The sequence below is a fragment of the Grampus griseus genome (assembly GCF_964374135.1).
Source record: "Grampus griseus genome assembly, chromosome: 2".
NCBI lineage: Eukaryota > Metazoa > Chordata > Mammalia > Artiodactyla > Delphinidae > Grampus > Grampus griseus.
Window position 1 is genome coordinate 165,832,835 of NC_139018.1, and position 20,602 is coordinate 165,853,436.

Genomic DNA, 20,602 nt, shown 5'->3' on the forward strand with positions numbered 1-20,602 from the left:
AAAATCATCCTGTATCAATAAGTTTGCCTGAAATGGCGTGGCCCAGAAATTTTTGAAACCAATGTCATAAGAATTGCATATTTGGCTCATAATAATTTTTATTTTTACGTTTAAGTCCAAATGGATACTTCAGAGTATCGAGTTGGCCGAAAAGTTCATTTGGTTAATGAATACGCTGTTGAATAAAGTTCTTGGTGAAAATGAAAAATGTGTCATTTTTACTTAAAACTGAACGAACTTTTTAGCCAACCCAATATATATCCGGAAGTTTTGATGGAATTAGACAACACTCAGATTTTTCCCGACTGATTAGCACTTGGGAATTCAATAGGATATGACAAAAAAATCCTTAGCCAATTTTTTTTTTCATTAGGCCTTTTATATATCACTCTACATTTTTTCTTGAATTTCCTTTACCCTGTATTAAAGTTTTATATCTTATAGTAGCTTAGTAGTTTAAAAATTAATATTTTAAAATTCAAGCCACACCTAATGAAAACGAAATAGTAGCAGCCCCGTCATGCCTACAGATCCAAAATGTTCTTTAAACGGGGGGGGGGGGGGGGGGGGGGGGAGGAGAGGGGAGTAAGGAAAGACGCCTCACGGAAGTCTTCATTTGGAATTAGAATTGTAAAGAGCATTTAAATAAAATGTAATGTTAACAGTCTGGATCTTGACTATATGTATTAGTGCCTAACAGTAGCTAAATAGTCCAAAAATAATCTTTCAGTTCAGTTTTAGTAGACTTGCATCAAAATCACTATTACCATATCTATTACTATTGCGATAGTATTACTATTACTGTACCATATTTACTGTCTAGTAAACAGGAAAAACTAACAAAAAAGTGCAGAATAAATAAGCTAGTAAGATTAAAATTCCTGCCTACCAGTTTGCGTTCACAGGCTGACCTGTTAATTTTATACCATTACTTATGACAAAAGCAAAAGTAACTACATATCTGTTTGCATAATTTTAAAACACACGTCAGACATGCCACAGTGGGACGTGGGAGAAGCGGATGTTGTGGATACTTTATACCTTTCTAAATTATTTGAAACTTTTCTAACAAGCAAGTACTATTCTTATAATTATTTAAAATACTTTTTTAAAAAAATAGAAGTAACTGCTTCAAACTTGCAAAATATGAAAGAACCCTCCAGAATTCCTGTTCTCGCTTCCCTACTCTAAAAGCAAGATTACCTTGATCCACACATGACAAATGGATACCTAATTTTAAATAGAATAGTATACTGATTGTGGAACATAATAAATAATTATTTTGAAAGTAATTCTAATAAATCTAAAGAAAAATTGGGGTTAAATTACATTTTTCAATTTATATCGCACATTCATGGAGTGGTAACTAGGGCAATGGACACAGATCTCAGAGATGAGTTTGCCTAGCAGCTCTGACCCTGACCGGCAGTGTGAAAGTAACAGCCACTGACACTCTTCATCTGGACCCAACGACAGTATGGGACTGTGGTTTAGTTTCAAGTACAGGCTACATACAGTCTCAGGCCTAACTGGGTTCAAGTCCTAGTGCCATCACTTTCTTCCCTGTTACACGAGAAAAGCTGTTTAACCTGGCTGTTAAAACACAAAGTAGGGGCTTCCCTGGTGGCGCAGTGGTTGAGAGTCCACCTGCCGATGCAGGGCACACGGGTTCGTGCCCCGGTCCGGGAAGATCCCACATGCCGCGGAGCGGCTGGGCCCCGTGAGCCATGGCCGCTGAGCCTGCGCGTCCGGAGCCTGTGCTTCGCAACGGGAGAGGCCACCACAGTGAGAGGCCTGCGTACCGCAAAAAAAAAAAAAGGCGGCTCCAAATACCCTCGTCAAACATCAGACACACCCGAGGATCTCCACAGCCATCAGAACTGATCTACTTAAAACTGAATTTTGAGTCCATGGATCTAAAGGCTTAACGAAGTACCTTGAAGTCTGCACAGAAAAGAACACCCAGCTCTAGCGCTGAGAGCTACCATGGGTCCATTGAGGACATATTTTTTTCAGTCAGCGTCACTGTTTAGGTGACTTGACAGGTGGTGGCTATTTCATTCACTCTCAGTGTCTGAGAGGGCAACAAAATCGTTTTGTCTTTTTACAAATGCAACAGGAAGTGCTTTTTATTTTGTAGTATCACCTTAAAAATATGAACTTGTCTAAGTCTATGATCATGGTCTAAAATATAAGACCACCAAATGACTCAAATGAATACAATACTATTCTATTGTTAGTTTAAAATGTATGTCACTGTACATACATTTTACAATGTATGAAAATGTATGTTAGTTTAAAAAATGAGGTTGCCAAGTACAGGAGTACTATTACCAGCACTAGTTTAATAACATAATAAATAATTCTTAATTTTACTTCATGTTTTTCAACCTCATGTCACTGTCTTCTGTGAATTATGAGATTTATTATTATATACCTGTCCTTACATGACGTAAGTTTTGAACCAAATTAAATTTTCTATGCCACCTCTCAAAGATGAGCTGAATACCTCTAGAACAACTTGATCTATACATCACTTGAGGAGCAAACGCTCATGGACACCCAATCCTGCCGTGACCGAGGCAAATATATAAAAACTGAGACAGGCTTTCTCTTGGGTAAATGATGTTTATAGTAGCTGTAAAAATGTTCATGTTTATGTTTTCTTTACAATGAATATTCAACCTCACAGGGACAAATACATCTTTAAAAGCATATATTTTAAGTAACAGATTTAAGACCAACATAAATACTTCTGAAGGCCCCTTATAGAACATTTTCATTCTAGAATCTGTTAGAGAGAAGTATTTCCACATATGGTTTTTTAAATCCCAGATTCTCTTTGGGTTTTATAATAGATTTTTAAAATGCCACTTGTAGATATCCCAGCTAAAAGCATTGATGTGGAAAAGAAGTCACTGCATTTCAGTGTCCTTCAGGGAACAACGGAGAGTCTGCATTAACTATATATACTCCTTCAATTTCCTAACGCAAATGTGAATGAAGACTGGGTTTAAAAGTGAGGTTTTCTTTTATCATCAAGGATATGGGCTTTTAATTTCTTATGATTAAAATAACTCAACAAGTTTTAAAGATGAATTTTCTGTTACAATATATCAGGACCCTGAGGAACCTTGAAGATCTGTGTGCTCAGGTCACCCCAGTGAACCAACTTCTCCCTGTGTTGCAACACTTTGTATTTTCCCTTTATCTTAAATAAAACACAAGGAAATTAATTAACCTAATTTCCCATTGATCACATCCTTAGAACATGATTCCTTGCACTCTTGCTCCCCTGCATCACCCACACAGCAGGCTAGGATGGCAATTCTGTGCCTCATTCCTGGGAATTTATACAACGTTTCACTGTTCTCAACGTTTATAGAACGTTTCACTGTTCTCAACAGTGTCCAACCGGTGCCTTCACCTTGGCAAGCAAAGAGACTACTGAAGATGAGATGTCAGTTCTGTTTTGGAAGTGCCCTCTGTCTCTGAGTCAGGAGAATGCAAGGGTTCAAGGTAAAGTTCGCCCTACCGTGTGGGCATCACCTCCTGGTCCTTTGCGTAAGTGGAGCCCTACAGGAGGACCCCCCTATTTATTTTCAGTCTAGTGACTTCACTGCCTTCCATGGTTGTCTGTTGTTCTCTCACTGTGCTGAATGATCAGGGGAGGACTCTACAACTAGTGCTGCTTGACTGAGAAAACCACCACAGATGGTTGCAACTTCCTTGTTGAGACACTCAACCCCAACAGAACTGTGCATTTAAGAAGGGTAATAACCTGTTGTCGGTAAACATGCCATTTTGAAATAAAATCAGTATGCCTTGAAAACACAAGGCTGAGCTCCACGGATTTTGGTTAATTATATTTTATGTGTAAGTGAATAAACTGAATCACTAGGATTGGCTTTAGTGATTTTTTTGTAAAAAAAAAATGTTTACAGAAGATTATTTAGGACTTTTGTTGAGCTAAGTTCAAATGAACGCCTTACAAGTGAAAAACATTCCGATTTCCATTCCTACCACAAGGATTCCATCAGTTCTGAGTAATAAAACAACAGCAACAACAGCTATTCACTAAAAGGAATTAAAACAACAACAACAACAACAATCTTCAGCAGCCACTGCTATTTCCTAGCTCTAACTGGTTTATTCTGCTGAACTACAAAATCAACTGAGGAAAAGTATTATTTTCCTGAATGAAATTTATTTTATCATCTTTTTACCCTCAGCAATATCTAAGCTTAATAAAGGAGTTAAGTACTCCAGTTAATTTGTTTTCTTTCTCAAGAGGAGAAAGATATTTTAAGATAAATGCTAAAGATTTTCAACTATATAGTTTCACTCCCTCTCTAAGATGCTAACCTATTTTTCCCTTAAGGCGCAGACTCTATTCATTGTGAACATTACTTCTAATGGAATGAATGGATACTGTTAAGAAAACTGCTCGGTAAGTTAATTTACAGACAGTAACGCTTATTGGAAAATTAATAAATGGCTTTCATAAAATTTCTGACCTCATAGTTTAAAAAAAAAAAAAATCTAATTCCTGGGGATATGTACTTGCACCCTGAGGCTTGGCTTTTGGTTGAAGGAGTATCTAGTATGCAACATTTGGGCAAACAAACTCTTTAGGAATCTCATTCCAAATGACAACAATAAGAGTTTACTGCGGAATCAATAAAATATTCTCATGTTGCTTAACTGTAAAAAACGGACAATAGTCTCTCTCTCCCTTTGTTTTGGTTTTTTGGTAAAATGTAGAGAAAAACAGAGCGTTTGAGTTTTTTTTCCCTAGAGTCTTTTAAAAAATGTTTAATCCACCTCCATCTTTAAAGAATTTTTATTAACATTCATGACTATAAAACAATCCACATATTTGAATAAATAAAACTCACCACTTGGAGAATGTCTTCATCTTTTGGCATAACACTAAGTTCCAATGTGGTATCGCTGAAATTGAATAGACACATACTATTTTAGGGGAGGCAGAAGTATACAAGAAAGACATAAAGGAAAAAGAGTTAACTCACAAGTATTTTTTAAATTGCTTATGAGTTTAATATGGGGGTTTTAAAAATCTTTACATTTCAAATCTGAATCATTAAAATGAAAAGAAGTCATTTATATATATAGGCTAATTATGTACAAAAGAGGGCACCCTGCCGTATGTTTGAGCTATTCATAATCAGTCATGTGTTCTTTATAACATGTTTCTAATTTAAAAACATGAAGTATATTACTTATATTGAATACTCCTGGAACAAAACTCATCAATATATAATTGTGTATTATTTTCTTTCAGGTCACAGAACAAATTACAAATTTTTACCACCAATTCTCTGTTTATCAAGTTAAAAATACATTAACATAAAAATAATCAGAGAACCCTCAAATTTAACATTTTAGGCAATATTAAACATCCTAATTTTGAAATATTCCCTCTTGGCCTCAAATGGGAAGGAAATCAGAGTTCACCATCACAACCATCAAAATGACTCATTTTTTAAAAACCATATAGCATCTCAACAATTTACTTTCTTCTCCGTGATTTAATTTTAGAGCCTTTACAGGAATAGCTCAAAGTCTCATTTTATTTTGGTACTGTAAGTGTTCTGTTAAAAATAACAGAGAAGTTTCTCTAGGTTTAAAACAGTTCAAAGGGATAAATTATACCGAGTCCTGTGATCTGGAATTAACACTTAGATACGGCAAGAACACTGCTATCCCCAGCAAGTGCTTCAGTATCTACCCTAACAATATCAGATAGATTTTCCCCCAATACAATCAAGAGATTAAGAAACAAACAACAACAAAAACAAAAAACCCCAAATCTAATCATTTACTGGTGTCTCTATTCGAACCCTTATTTTTAGGTTCATAAATGCTGAGAGAAGAGTAAAACAATTAGAACCACAGGTTCAAATAAATTCTACGAAGAAAATATGTAGGTACTTGTATTTCAACATTTAGAGTTGGTAGAAAATACATACTGATGCTTAGATAAATTCTTCTGCAAGGATACATTTTTACATTAATACACTGCAGAATCTCAATGGCTTTGTGCTGCATTAATCCATTTGCTACCAACTGCAGACAAAAGGAACACAATTTTTTAAAAGAAAAATAAGATCATGAAAAAACAGTATTTATTTTTCAAATTGCTTTATTGGTTGAAAAATTAAGACTGTCATTCCAAAGTGTTATTATTATTCTGAAAGATGAACTGCACCAGTAACAAAAAAAACAAACAAACAAAAAATTAATGTGGATTTTGAGGAAAACAAAGATTAAGTTATGGTTGTTTGGAAAAATAGTACTTTTAAAGAAGACATGTTAACAAATACACTAAAAAACCCTTAAATTACAGGCTGACAAAACATACTGGTATATTTATCATGATCTAAATTATTTGCAGTAAAAGAAAATTTGGGTGGATCTCCCCACTGCCTCCCGGGAGGCTTTCAATTCTTCACCAGTGCCCAGGTCTCCTCAATATTTAAGATCAAATAGGGCTCACTGTCAGGAACACCTAGAATCCAACAGTAAGGAGAATACTCTGAGATCAATAAATCATGATCACATCACTAACTGTAAAAGTGACAACATATTAGGGCATTCGTGTACATAAGTTAGATTATAGCATGAACAGCTTTAGACGTGGTTAGAGGAGCTTGATAGAATTCTTCAGAAAATAATGAACCTCAATTTAATTACAGACAGGTGAGTATGGCTAATATAAAGCAACAGATCATCCAAAAGTTACTGTATTTGAATCTGGGAAGAACCCCTTGTGGTGATGAGCTGGAAGTCAGATCCCAGAGTCATGGCTTATGCTTGACAGAAATTTAATATAGCAACCTCTTTGGCTTTCGATTTCCTTATTTGTAATTAAAAAAAAAATTCTAGGTGTGTGATAGACAGAAAGAGTAGGACTAAATTATTTTTGCAATCAGTCGCTCTATAAATATTTATTTACCTTTAGAACTCAAAATCCTATTCTGTAGAATGTAGGCAAACGGATTAAAGGACGATTTCTTGCTGTCTTTGTTAAAACAAATGAATCTGAGCCAAGAATATCATTCAGTAAAAGGTATTTAAGATAAGTTATCCTTAGTGGTTTTAAAATAAATTATATATGCATTTATATATATATTTATTATAAACAAATTAGAAATTTGATTATCACTTCAAATAAAAGTAGGAAACTTAATGGTAAATCTAAAACGTATGCCTCTCAGGCTCTAAAGGATTTTAATTACAAATCTGATAAACTTGCCAAAACAAAGCCACCAAATACGCCATCCTCAGATAGTTTGTTCTTGGCAACTTTCAAATGCATTTTCCACTTTAAGGGAAAGTTTCAGATTTCCACAGCACATCAATTTCTTATAGGAATACAATATTGCATTAAACCTACTAGTTTCAGTGATTTATAAAACCCATCTTTGGCCAAAATTAATCCTATTTCAAGACTCTTACCTGTTCTGGATTAAAGCGATTACTTGGGAATAGGTCTTTCCAATAACACTTTCTCCATTGACTTTTATAATTCGATCACCTTCAAAGAGAAATTAAATAACACATGAGGAATTCCTTTAAAAAGTCACTTGTGAGTACTTTTGAAAAACTTCTTGAGTAATATACTTATTTTTAATATATCCTTGCTCATTTTTTAAAGTGTCTTTTTACAAAAATGAACCTAAATTTTAATATATCTAGCTACTTATGAAATATAACTATATTTTAAATAAGAGTCCAGCCATCGATGAATTTAGAAACCTCAAGAAGTATAATCACCAAGTGACCACAATTATACTATTTATGCCCCTATCATTTGTTTTCTGAGTTGTAAAACTACTATTTATTCCTCCATTTACCCTGTCCTTTCTAATAGAGAAACACTGTTTAACAGCCTTAGACAATTATTTTTGTTATCTCAGTGGTCTCTAATTTTAGTCCAACTGATTTTCTTTGTTGTATTCTCTCAGTCTATTTAGTTTATTGATTAGTGCTACACTGCAGAACTTAAACATGGCTATGGACATGGTTTTGACTTTATATCTATTAACTTGTTCTTCATTTTAATGGGGAAAAGGATGTTTGGTTACTCAGAAAAATCAGTAGAGCAGAAAGGAAAATAATGAGAGAAAGGACAGAGGAAAACAGGAAAAAACGTATTTTTTGTGGGCTTTGCACAGTCCCTCAACTTCATCTTCCCAACCCTGGAAAGCTTAGAATATGAGAGATGATACATTCTAGCTAATAGAATGTTATGTGTTCACTGATGTACATTTTATATATACTAATGATATTGAAATTAGGCTTACTTTAACTATGACAAAAAAGATAATTAACAAGTTAACAATGCATTCTAATAAATCTTACCAGCGACACCCACTATTTACATGTGTAGCTGCAAAGATAACATTTTATTCAAAAGGCAGTAAAAGATAGTTTTTCACTAATTCCCTTTTTAAATTATTTCATGTTTAGAAACAAGAGAAAAGGGTAACTATTTTAGTGTGTGCATTAATCTAAACTAAATCCTACTTAGTTTTTTTAATTAAAGTCACAAAATATTTCAGAACAGCTACCAGACCACATCCACTGACAGCTGCAGATGAAGCTGGGCTTGCATTGCACTGGAGACTTAAACTACTCTTTGTGGTGGACGAATTCATTCACCTCTAGCAGGTCAGGCTCTTCCAGAACTTGGAGCTCCAAGATGATTTCATTTACTTCAATGAATATCTCCTTCATTTGCTATTTTATTAACCTTTGTCAAAATTAAATGTACGCAAAACAGGTTAAGAGGGCCTCTGAGGGTCCATTATCTGAGTGGTAACTAAAAGTGTCCACAATATATCAATTACGGTATTTCTGCCCACCCATCCATTTGGGTATCAAAAAACATATAACTAACTAGGTCTCAAAAACAGTAATAACTGATAGGAAGAAAAAGGAAGAAACATACAGTAGGAGACAGAAGGAAAAACATGGAAAATGAAATGTGGTAAAAATGAAGTAGAAAAGAAATGAAAAGGTAGGTTTAAGTAAGACTATCGAGCACCTGTGCACAATCCAGCTTCAAAAGCAGGTCCTCCCTCCTTAACCTGTTTGACGAAGATGGTATCCATGGGCTCCAAGCGGTTTCTTTGTTTTCCTGTGCGGAAGAAAAGAGCCAAGGCATAATTTTACCTCACGATATTTTCTTAAAATAGCAAAATAAAAAATGCTATTTAATTGAGACAGTGAAGCAAAGATTTTTTTAAATGAAATGTTAGACACGTATCTTAAATCTGGATGCTAAAGTCATCATTAAGAGGGTTCCAAGAACTCCAACATTTATTTTTCTTCTTCCATAACACAACCACCACAATAGCAACGATTTCCATTTACTGGGAGCATTCTGTATGTAAATTATCACACTAAATATTACACATACCTGAGAGCTAATTTCCATAACAAGTAAGTATTTCTACCACCATCGAATAAAAGAGGACACCGAGGCTCAGAGAGACTAAGTAAATTCTCTTAAGGTCACACAGCTAGATTACACAGGCGGTATTCAACTCCACTGCTTTTTAACACTGCATCGTGTTAAGCACTAAGTCACAATCCTAAATAAGACAGTTCTTTCCCTTCAGGGACTCTGGAGGGAGAAAGACATATGAACAAAGAATGGTACTACAGGGGCTTCCCTGGTGGCGCAGTGGTTGAGAGTCCGCCTGCCGATGCAGGGGACACGGGTTCGTGCCCCGGTCTGGGAAGATCCCACATGCCGCGGAGCGGCTGGGCCCGTGAGCCATGGCCACTGAGCCTGCGCCTCCGGAGCCTGAGCTCCGCAGCGGGAGAGGCCACAACAGTGAGAGGCCCGCGTACCGCAAAAAAAAAAAAAACAGAGACAGATACAACATACAGTCATGGCAATGAGGAGCTCGTGATCAAATCTGAAAGCCAGCACTTCACAAACTGCTATCCATGGATCATCTGCATTAACAGCTCAGGGGTTTGAAAAAAATCAGTGTTTCGGGGTCCAATCAGAAATCTGCTTTGTCAAGAAGTTTCCCAGATGATCCTTCTACACACTAACATTGGAGAACAACTGACAGTTTCAATACATAGAAGTCAAAGGAAGAGTCACAGGTGAGAGGACATTTAAACTAAGCGACAAGCACCAAGGTAAGTACTGAGAGGGGACAAACAGGTAGACAGTGGTTCTCGGAGTCTGATCACCAGACCAGCAGCATTAACACAACCAGGGAATGTGCTGGAAATGCAAATTCACGGACCCCCCACCCCAGATCTACTGAATCAGAAACCCTCATGTGACCGTGATGCATACTCAAGATGGAAAATCAATGAAGCAGAAGACGCAGCCCTGACCCTTAAAGAAGAATATAACTGAGAAAATAAGGCGTATATATGTATGGAGTTCTTTCATCATACTTGTTAGACTGTGGCGCTGGGCAGAATATGACTGTCAAATATAAAGAATCCATAATTATTGTCATATAAAACCAAATTTTTAACCAGGTATATCACAAAGGTGGCTCAAAAGAAGTAGAAACCAATAAAGGAACGTCTATCAGCAACTCCCCTTACATATTTAGCTGTTTACTCTGAAAGACATCCTCTAAAAGTAGTGAATGGCTAACTCTGCTTAAAATGCAACAGGGCACAGAGGAAAACTGCTCATGTTTTAGACACCAGGAGACAGGGATCCAAATCCTTGCTGTGCCACTGGATAGGCCAGGTGCAGGTAAATAAACGTTTTTACTTAAAAGAAATGATTGCTTGTTCTTTTATAGTACAGAGACATGTTTTTGCATTCTTGAAGGGTTTCTATGAAGACTCAATAAGATAACATGCAAAAGCGCTCAGCATAGCTTGTAACTGGAGCAATTCCTTGGTAGATGTGTATTTCCACTCTCCATGGTGCTTAGATGAAGACTAGTCTCATATTCTTACGTTTTCAAGCATGAAAAATTTGCAAGGTTGTAAAAATATACCTGCAAAGTATCTATCATCCAATTTTCAAAAATATATATCAGCTCTCTTCCCAAGGAAACTCTATACAGCTCTCTAAGTTCAGAAGACGTGAAAATATTATAAATCCTTTGGTCACTTCTGATTGGCTATGACAGACAGCCCTGACTGCTTTCTCCATGAGGTTTTGGAGGAAACAGAGAACTAATGCTAGTTAAATCCCTACTGTAAGGAAGAATGTCCTCATTCTTAAGAGACGTTTGCCAAAATACTTAGGGACTGATTGTAATCTTATATTATCATATTTTATTATTATATTATTACATTTCCAGTATTATGATAATGATATCTGCAACTTAATTTTCAAATGGCTTGAGAGAAAAAAATAAGCCAAGATATCCAAACACCCAGACACATGTATGGATGGACAGATAAAGCAAATATATACTCAACATTAAGTTAATTGTTGAATCCAGATGGATAAGGTATTTGCTGTACTTTGAAAATCATAATACAAAATTTGGGAAAACTTTCTGTATGTGCCAGGCTTTATTTTTCTTCGCAGAACTTGTCATCCGCTACTTAAAGTTACATGTTTATTTGCTTTCATGCTGGTTGGTTGTCTCTTCCACTAAAATGAAGAGCAGGGATTTTTGCCACGTTCACGGATGCTCACAGCACCCAGAACAATGTGTGGCACAGAACAGGCATTCGATAAAGCATTATGCAATAAATGAACACATTTATTATTTAATTCTTACATCAAGCTGTCAAGAAAGTCATTATGATTTTAAGACTGTCACTATACTGAGGAGGAAACAGACTAAGTAACTTATGAAGAGGGAGAGTAGGGATTTGAATCGAGATCCAAATCCAAACATGGTGTGTTCCCTCCTGCTTCAAATGTAACCCAACTACTTATTCAGTTGTCAAGCTTTACCAAATACAAGGAGACAGTCCACTTACAACTAGTTTGAAAGGGAAAAGAAGGTTTCTTTCAATGTAAGTCACTTAAAATGCAAATACGTAATGCCAATCCAGCTGGTAATCAGGCTAGGTCCTTATGCAGCCAACTCAACATTTACAACAGTTGGTATTTAAGGAAAACCATCTATTTTTTCTAGGCTAGAGATCTGAAGGTTTAATAAGTTTTGCTGTGCCAAGTCACTGCTTTCATGGAAAGATTTATATAATTAAAGAGAGGACGAATTTTTCTTTTTTAATTCGGTACGCGGGCCTCTCACTGCTGTGGCCTCTCCCATTGCGGAGCACAGGCTCCGGACGCGCAGGCTTAGCGGCCATGGCTCACGAGCCCAGCCGCTCCGCGGCATGTGGGATCTTCCCGGACCGGGGCACGAACCCGCGTGCCCTGCATCGGCAGGCGGACTCTCAACCACTGCGCCACCAGGGAAGCCCCGAGGACGCTTTTTTTTTTTTTAATTAATGTCTTCTAGTCCACTATGTCCCAAACGTGATTATACCGTACTTATATTTAAAAATACAAAATGTAAATAAGCATTAATGAATTCTACAAAATAATAAAAAGCTGGCGGGGTAGCAACGTAGTGACTTCTGAAAGTTCTGATAGGCACTTTCACTCACACAGAATAAATTGTAGTCCAAAATAATTTGGTTTTGATTTCTATAAAGGAAATACTAACTTTGCAATGACTACCATTATAAAATCAGAGAGACTTTGCCACAAATTGACAAATCCTTCAATACACTGTGCCTGAAAATACATGAAGATGGAATAGACTAAAAGAAGGGCCAGTCTTACAGCAAGCACTACCACATCTGCTGAGAGCTGTACTTTGATTCTTCTTGTTCACTTTCCTTTCTGGACTGTCTCCAAAATTCTGACTTGCTATTACTACTGTGGATTTTAACCAATTCCTTCTGGACAACAGAAAAATATCCCATAGGCGTCCTTTAATTACAGGCAGGTTTAACTAAGAAATATCCCTCTCTTCAATTTCTATATTCCTTGACTCTAAGTCTTGTGTTAAACACGTGGTTCAGTAATTTTAAGAGTGTCATCTCTTTAATATATGCTCTCTGTAATTCCACTGGAACTGGAAATCACAAGCATCAAATTTAAAGTGTGTGTTATTCAATCTCTTACGTCTTTAGTTTTTTACAGTCGGTTTCTAGATATGCAGAACAAAGAGTCCGATCCCGAATTGTAATTAATCAGGAACAAGTATTCCCTGCTTCCCTGTAGGACCATTTGGCAGAGCCAGGTGGCTTCCCTGGCAATTCTTAGTAAAAAGCCTCTTTCAATTCTACATGCGTATTTTATAATTTCTCAACTTTTTGAGAACACATAGGATGTGTTTCAAAGAACTGCTAAAGACCTTATTCAAGTATTATTCCCTTGACCTTATCAAAAGAAAAGGGAAATGTGTCTTTCTAGCACACACATGTAATTAAATCGTTCTGTATTTGAGAAAAGGAAGAAGACAATGACCTTACATGAATGAGAATGGCTAAAATTAGCAGGTACTGAAAAGGTCCCACTTTATGCTATTTAGCATACAATTAGTAAAGACTTAAATAAGAAGCTATAAAAAGCATACATGAATTTGCCTGAAGTTGAATGTTACACTTTGAAATCAGAGAGAATGTACATACTTTTACATTATAGTAAACATAATCAGCTGAGGAAAAATAACTCAACTAAAAGAAATAATAATATATAGGTAGTAGCTGCCATCCAAACACTGGATGAACATCCAGGTGGATATGCTTTTTATTCTCCATTCCTAGTATAAGGCAGTGGTTAACAGCTTGAGCCCTACGACCAGATTACCTGGTTTAAAATCCCAGCTCTACCACTTACTTTCCAAGTAGGGTTACTGGATTTTGCAAAAATGACTGTCTATGAGAAATTCAAATTTAATTGGGCACCCTGTAGTTTATCTGGCAACCCTACCCCCAAGTGATGTTAGACAAATGATTTATTTGTACCCCAGTTAACTCAGCTGAAAAATGAGGATGATGACAATTTATTTTTACCTGGCAGGGCTATTGTGAGGATTAGAAGAGAGAATCCACTGAAATACTTATATGATGCCTAATACAAGTAGGTATTTAATCAATGTTGTTACTATGCTAATCTGATGATGAAGCTTTAGAAAGTTTACATAGAGATCAGGGATGAATGAGGCCACACTGCTTGTGCTTGATTAAATACTGGTCCAAAGAGTAACAATACAGACTCAACTGGCATATTGGGGGGAGTTGAAGAGTACAAACCGAAGAACACCAAAGAACAGAAGGAAGAAGTAAGAGACGATACTAACAAATTTCCAGTAACTGACACAAACAACTCATCTGTCTTCAAAGAGACTGGCGTCTAAAAGCCAGAGTGCTCTAATGACCCTCTTCTTGGGAGAATGCTAAAATCCAAATCACTTGCAACATTTAAATTGTTTCAAAATTTGAAACATGAAGTATACAAAGCAAGCAGCCTAAAGCAAATAGATTATTTTCAGAAGTAATATTCTTAGAACTATACCAGTTAGAAACGAGACACAGAGAATGAAGATACACAGAGAAATAATAGGTATAGATCAGGGAATCCTATAGTTAGTTCTAGGGACAAGAGAAATGTATTTATCAGAGTTAAAAAAAAAATTATACTTTAAACAAAGAAATACCATCTTACGTTTTCACCAAAAGCAAAGCAGCAGAAAATAATGGCTATCACTCAGATTGAGATTTTTAAAAATTTTTCCTTCTCTCTCACAGTTCTCATAGATGCTACCGAACAACTTTTTTAATGGAACCAAATCTCTGTTTTTATAATGACAGTTTTTTTAAGTATTCTTTTTACTGATTTCTTTGTTGTAAAAAAAAGAAAGAAGACAAAAACAAAGAAACCCTCTATCTATCTCTACACTAGAAAAGGCTGTTGAAATTAAACTGTGCTTCATATGAAAGTTAAAGTTAGATAAGCCTCGGAAGACGTGTGGTCTCCACAAAGGCGGAAAGCTATAGAGGTCACATAATGGAGTTTTTTTTTTTTTTTTTTGCAGTACGCGGGACTCTCACTGCTGTGGCCTCTCCTGTTGCGGAGCACAGGCTCCGGACGCGCAGGCTCAGCGGCCATGGCTCATGGGCCTAGCCGCTCCTGGGCATGTGGGATCTTCCCGGACTGGGGCACGAACCCGTGTCCCCTGCATCGGCAGGCAGACTCTCAACCTCTGCGCCACCAGGGAAGCCCCATAATGGAGTATTTAAGCTCCAGGCATTCATTATTTAAAGAAAATCAATTAAATAGCTTATTGAAATTAATATCTATTTTTCAGACCCAAAATAATTGAAACCACAATGTAGATTGAGACAGATATCAAAGTTAAATCTGAATAATAAAAAATGATCTTTGTTTCTCTTTGCTGGGTCACAGATTGACACAGAAAAAACAGGGCATGGAGAAGCATTTATTGAGCAAAAGTTAGGAATTATGGATCTATTAAGGCAAAAAACAAACAGAGGGAGTGATAAATAGCAAATTCAGGCTAGTAGTTACCTCTGGGGGAAGAGAATAGAAAAGGAGTGGTATGGAAGGGCCTTAACCATATTTATAATCATTCATGTCTTAGTGAGAGAGAAATGGAGGAGGGGGGTGTTAAAATGCTAAGATGACAAGGACAGGTGGCCAGCATTTGGAAGTCACATTTCTTCCCTTTATTTTCTGTTTGCCTGAAATATTTCATAGCTGTTTTTTTTTTCATTGTTGAAAACAGGCTTCTAAAAAAAGAAAGAAAAGAAAAGAAAACAGGCTTCTAATTTTTATTTTAGGGGTTTGGTTTGCTAACGGCATACAAAACTATCTTAAGAGCCTAAGAGAGGCATTGTCTCACATCAAAAACCCGTATGTATTATATGAAAAATACTGATACATCCTATATGAAAATTAAGTACAATCCAATTTAAGAAGACTGCCATGGCAGATTATTGGGTCCCTTTCCCCTTCGGTAAGGGCAGAAGCACTAAGGAAAAAAAAAATGCATTCCAGCTTTTTAAACCTAGGTGGTCCCAAATTTCCACTTACGATGCTCTCATTTCCAGAGTGATGGCTAGTACTTTGAAACTATACTCCCAAGCCTCCAATCTGTAGCTCCAACAATTCTTATGAGCTCCAAACCCCAAACTCCAATAGTCTCTAGACAACGTCAGCAGAATGTCACCTGTCAGGTCTCAATCACATTTCATCCATTATAAGCAAACACACACTCACTGCTCAACCTCATCTTTAAGTAACATCAAATGGAACAAAGTGAAGTTAAGAAAATCTGCTAAATATTAAAAAGCAGATCATGTTCTAACTTAATCATGACAAACTTTCTTTCAGCCCACACCTGTCTCATTTTTTTGGTTTACTTTTTAGTGTGGTAAATGCCTGGCATATACAAAAATAGAGAAAAAAAGTAGAATAACCCCCCCCCGAACATAACGTAAATGATTATTAAAAATCTCTCATCTTGTCTCATTTACACTCACATTTTTTCCCTAAAGTTATTTTAGTGTAAATCCCAGGTATCATGTCAATTCATTTACAAATACTTCAAATAGTTCAGTGTGCATCACTAACAAATCAGAACTTTACTTCTTCTTAAAGGAAAGAAAACAAAATCTGTTCACAGTTCTCCATATTATGCAGTATTTTGCACAATCTGGATCATATAAACTGACAACAAACCCAAGCCTTCCTTCTACTTTCTTCTATCTTCCTAAAAGCCTACTTAACATTAATGAAAAGCAGTATTTCATGACACAGGAACGGTAGCACCAAAAGCTATGAAATAAATTTAGAAAAGGTCTCACGTGTAAAACCACAATAGAATCCTAAAATTAAGTTCTGGAACAACTTTCCCACTCCTAATGGAATGCTCTGCCTATCTATTCAAATTCAGTGAGGTCACCTATGCAAGAGAACATCACTACATGAAAATCTCTGGCACACAGGACAGTGTCTGGCATATAGTGGATGCTCTAGAAATATTACTGCTGATTGATTCAAATTAAAGTCCTAGTAAATGCCAACAGCAAGACTGCCCAAAACCAACTTGGAGACATGTTTCAGGAACAAAGCTATTATTGTACTGCAACTGATCTATAGGCTTTCCCTGAAATAGAAGGAAAATGCTGCCACTTAATAGTAATTTGAGTACAATACCACTAGGTGTCAGACGTGAACCAAAATTTTCTGGCATTATGAACCACCTAGGCAAGAAAGACTCTGGAGGATGTTATTCATTCAACAAATATTTAGTGAGCTTGGACAACGTGCCAGGAGCCTATCACTCTACAACGAACAAAACAGTCCTGGGATCTGTCTTCTGGAGTATCTGAAGTTCATGCAGCACCGTCTTTTTCTCTCTCTGAAAGTTTCAGGAATTTCACAAAGTATGTATCACGTGTAGATTCAGAGCCGTTATTCCAGTTGTTCTAGATTTTAAGTTCTCTGCAAAGCCGGAAAAATGTGTTGCAGTGTGCTAACCACGGGCAACTATCTTTCCACGTCTGACCTTACCACTGCCCGACCCCATAACTGATTAAACCTGCCCCTCATCTTTCTCCAAACCCTTTAGTCCTCTCTGGTCTTCAAGACTATCAGTCTCCCTCAGAAAACACTTTCTTATAAGTTTACCCACAGATCAATATTACAACCAAATTCACCAGTAACCTCCACTTCCTTTCCCCCTTGACCTTTCAAAGCATTCCACTTGCCAATGTCCAGCTATGGACAATTCCAACCAGACCCTCCCTCCGCTCTTGTTCTTGGCCTGCAATGTCAAATGAGTAAAACTGCGTGACCCACTGATTTAGAGTTTCCAAGTTCAGCTAAGTGCTTGACATTACTCACTAAAGTCTGTTGCTTGTATTTTAATCTCTGTTCCCTCAAGGCTGCAGTTTCAAACTTCTAACACCCTTCTTGGACTTGTTCTGCCATCTGGATTTGTTCACACTATTTAGATAACCTTCTTTCTTACTTTACTGTCTTTCAACTGCTGAATCCTCATCTTTTTCTTTTTTTAATCTTTGTCTATCCTTACTTTCCTTTGCTCTTTCTCAGTTGAGGATTTAGTTACCAGCTTTCTTCAGGACCTTGTTCCCCAAATGGTCTCTTCTCAAGTGTAAAACCAATCTCTCTTCTTCTCTCCAGATCTCACAACACACAAAAGCTTCCCAAACTTAAGAGAACAACAAAACTTCTCCCTACCCTGCCACATAGCTTTCACCTCTCATTCCCCATCCTTTCATTTTCATACTTCTTGAAGAATAATCTATACTCACCTACTCTCATTTCTTTACTTCTAATTCAGGGTTTCTCAGACATTGACAAGTATCCTCTGGGGGACAGCATGCATCCCCCCCCTCCCCACTGTTCCCTGTTCTAATTTATGTCACAGCCCACTGACGCACCGGATCCACTCTGCCCACCACACTGAAACTATTCTTGGTAACTTTACCAATTTGCTACTTGTCAGGGCAGGTCCAACAGTATCTTATTTTTTCTTTTTTCAATATTTATTTATTTGGCCGCGCCGGGTCTTAGTTGTAGCATGCGGGATCTAGTTCCCAGAGGAGGGATCGAATCCAGGACCCCTGCATTGGGAGCACAGGGTCTTAACCACTGGACCACCAGGGATCTCCCCCAACAGTATCGTTTTAGTCTCCACCCTAATGAATTCTCTAGGGCAAATGCAAGTTATCCACCCTCCCCTAAAAATGATCGCCTCTTAATTAGCAAGCCATCAACTCCTCCTGGCTGTCCTTATACCTTCCAAACTCATTTTCAGATTTCCTTTCTGATTCTCCTTTCTCTGACCAGCTCTTAGATGTTGTCTTTCCTAGAGTTCTATCTTTATGCTGTGTGTCTTCATGCTCTCCGTGTATGATTTTATTGATGCCTAGGGCTTAGTTATAGCATATATAATGATGACTTCCAAGTTTATTTTCAACCCTACCTCTCCCTATGAGCTCCATACCCAAATTTTCAACTAGGTACTGAACATTCTACCAGCATCAGAAACATAACTTATCCCAGACTGAAATCATTTCCCCGGGGGAATGAGGTGGGTGTGTTTCACTTCCGTATCCCTCAGTCAATGATACTTCCATCCATCCACTCATTCATGCCAGGAAAGCCAAGCATAATCCTCCACAAGACATCTTTAACTGGTGACATACAATCTACCCCACGTCCTACTACCAAATCTGGACAAAAAACAACTTCTAAATACCTCCGAAATCTGTTCTCGAAGGCTGTTTTTTCCTTTGTCCTGATAAAATCCTATTCAGCACAAAGTACACCCCATCTGAGAAACCCTTCCCTGGTGGTCAGATGACTTGCCATGCTGTGATCCTGCCACAGTTGTGCAGACCTCTGTTTCTGCACTTATGTAATTATTTTACACCTTCATCTTCCACCATCCTATATAAAGATTCATCAAATGCATATAGGCCAGGAATTGTTCTGGGTTTAAAGAAAAAAAAGTAATAAAATAAAGGTGGGAATTTCCTGGTGGTCCAGGGGTTAGGGCTCCGCGCTCCCACTGCAGGGGGCATGGGTTCAATCCCTGGTCGGGGACTAAGATCCCGCACGCCGCGTGGCCATAAATATATACATACAAATCATTTTTAAAATTACAAAAAAATAAAAATAAGGTTCCTGCTCGACAATCCACCTGAGGCAGAAAAATGTTCAATGAGAAAAAAGCAGCATGAGAGATGGTGAAAAGTGTGACAGACAATAATAAGCGGAGTGCGAAGGGAAGGGAGAGGGAGAGGCAGGGATGTGATACTATTTTTAGGAAATGGTCAGGGAAGTCCTCTCTAGCAGGTGACATCTGAATCACTATCTAAAGGAAATGAGATTACAGGCTATATTGCTCCCTTCCCAACAATTAGTTTAGTGACTGACTCTTGGAAGTGACTCAACAAATGTCTGCTAAGAGAATGAATAAACAACAGGAAATATATTTCTAGACTTAACGCATCTAGCATTCATACGCAAATACTTCTATTGCAGCTCTACACCAGAGATGAAAAATTATCTGTTAAATTTTGAAAGCAGGGACCATCACAATTAAATTCACTTTTTATTAACTGGATCTATGAATCATGTATTTTGAGTATAGACTAACTGGAGAGCAACCAGGAAGAAAATGAGCCTATTCAGCTAAGTGGTGTCTGTGATCAAGGTCTTAAGTTACGGAGCAGCTAAGAAAAGACAGCTCAAAATCACGTAATTACAGGTCATCTCTGGAGCAACAGTTTCTATAGAGAAGTGATTTCTAGGGCAGTCTAGAACATTAATACTCCAACCAGGTACTTTCCTGGACTTTCACCTTTATAGCCCTATTGTTCAGTATCCCAATTAGTTCTCTAAAATCCTAGATCGCCTATTTCCTAAAGGTTTTAGAACCATTAAAGAGATTTTTTAATCGCCTTTACCCTCTTGACTGCCAAACTACCTTCATGCAATGTCTCACAAAGCCTGAAAATCTACTCCAAAAATTGGATTTCTGACAATACCTACTTTAATGCAATCAAATTCCCTTCATTTTAGATTTCTGTAAGTATGATTTCCTGGGAC

The 20,602-nt window shown here is 37.2% G+C and overlaps 1 protein-coding gene across 6 annotated transcripts in view; it reads right to left on the reverse strand.

Annotated features, from left to right (window-relative positions):
- ARHGAP21 (Rho GTPase activating protein 21) overlaps positions 1-20,602 on the reverse strand; it is a 126,903-nt gene that overhangs the window by 37,995 nt on the left and 68,306 nt on the right. For 4 of the 6 annotated variants that reach the window (XM_082681207.1, XM_082681205.1, XM_082681206.1 and 1 more), the window contains exons 5-7: positions 9,074-9,166; positions 7,483-7,561; positions 4,899-4,953 (exon numbers count right to left, since the gene is read on the reverse strand). In XM_082681207.1, coding sequence (XP_082537333.1) covers positions 4,899-4,953; positions 7,483-7,561; positions 9,074-9,166 — 227 coding nt within the window. Of the gene's footprint in view, positions 1-4,898; positions 4,954-5,993; positions 6,033-7,482; positions 7,562-9,073; positions 9,167-20,602 lie in introns of those variants that run through there. The other 2 variants (XM_082681208.1, XM_082681209.1) reach the window with 2 other exon arrangements.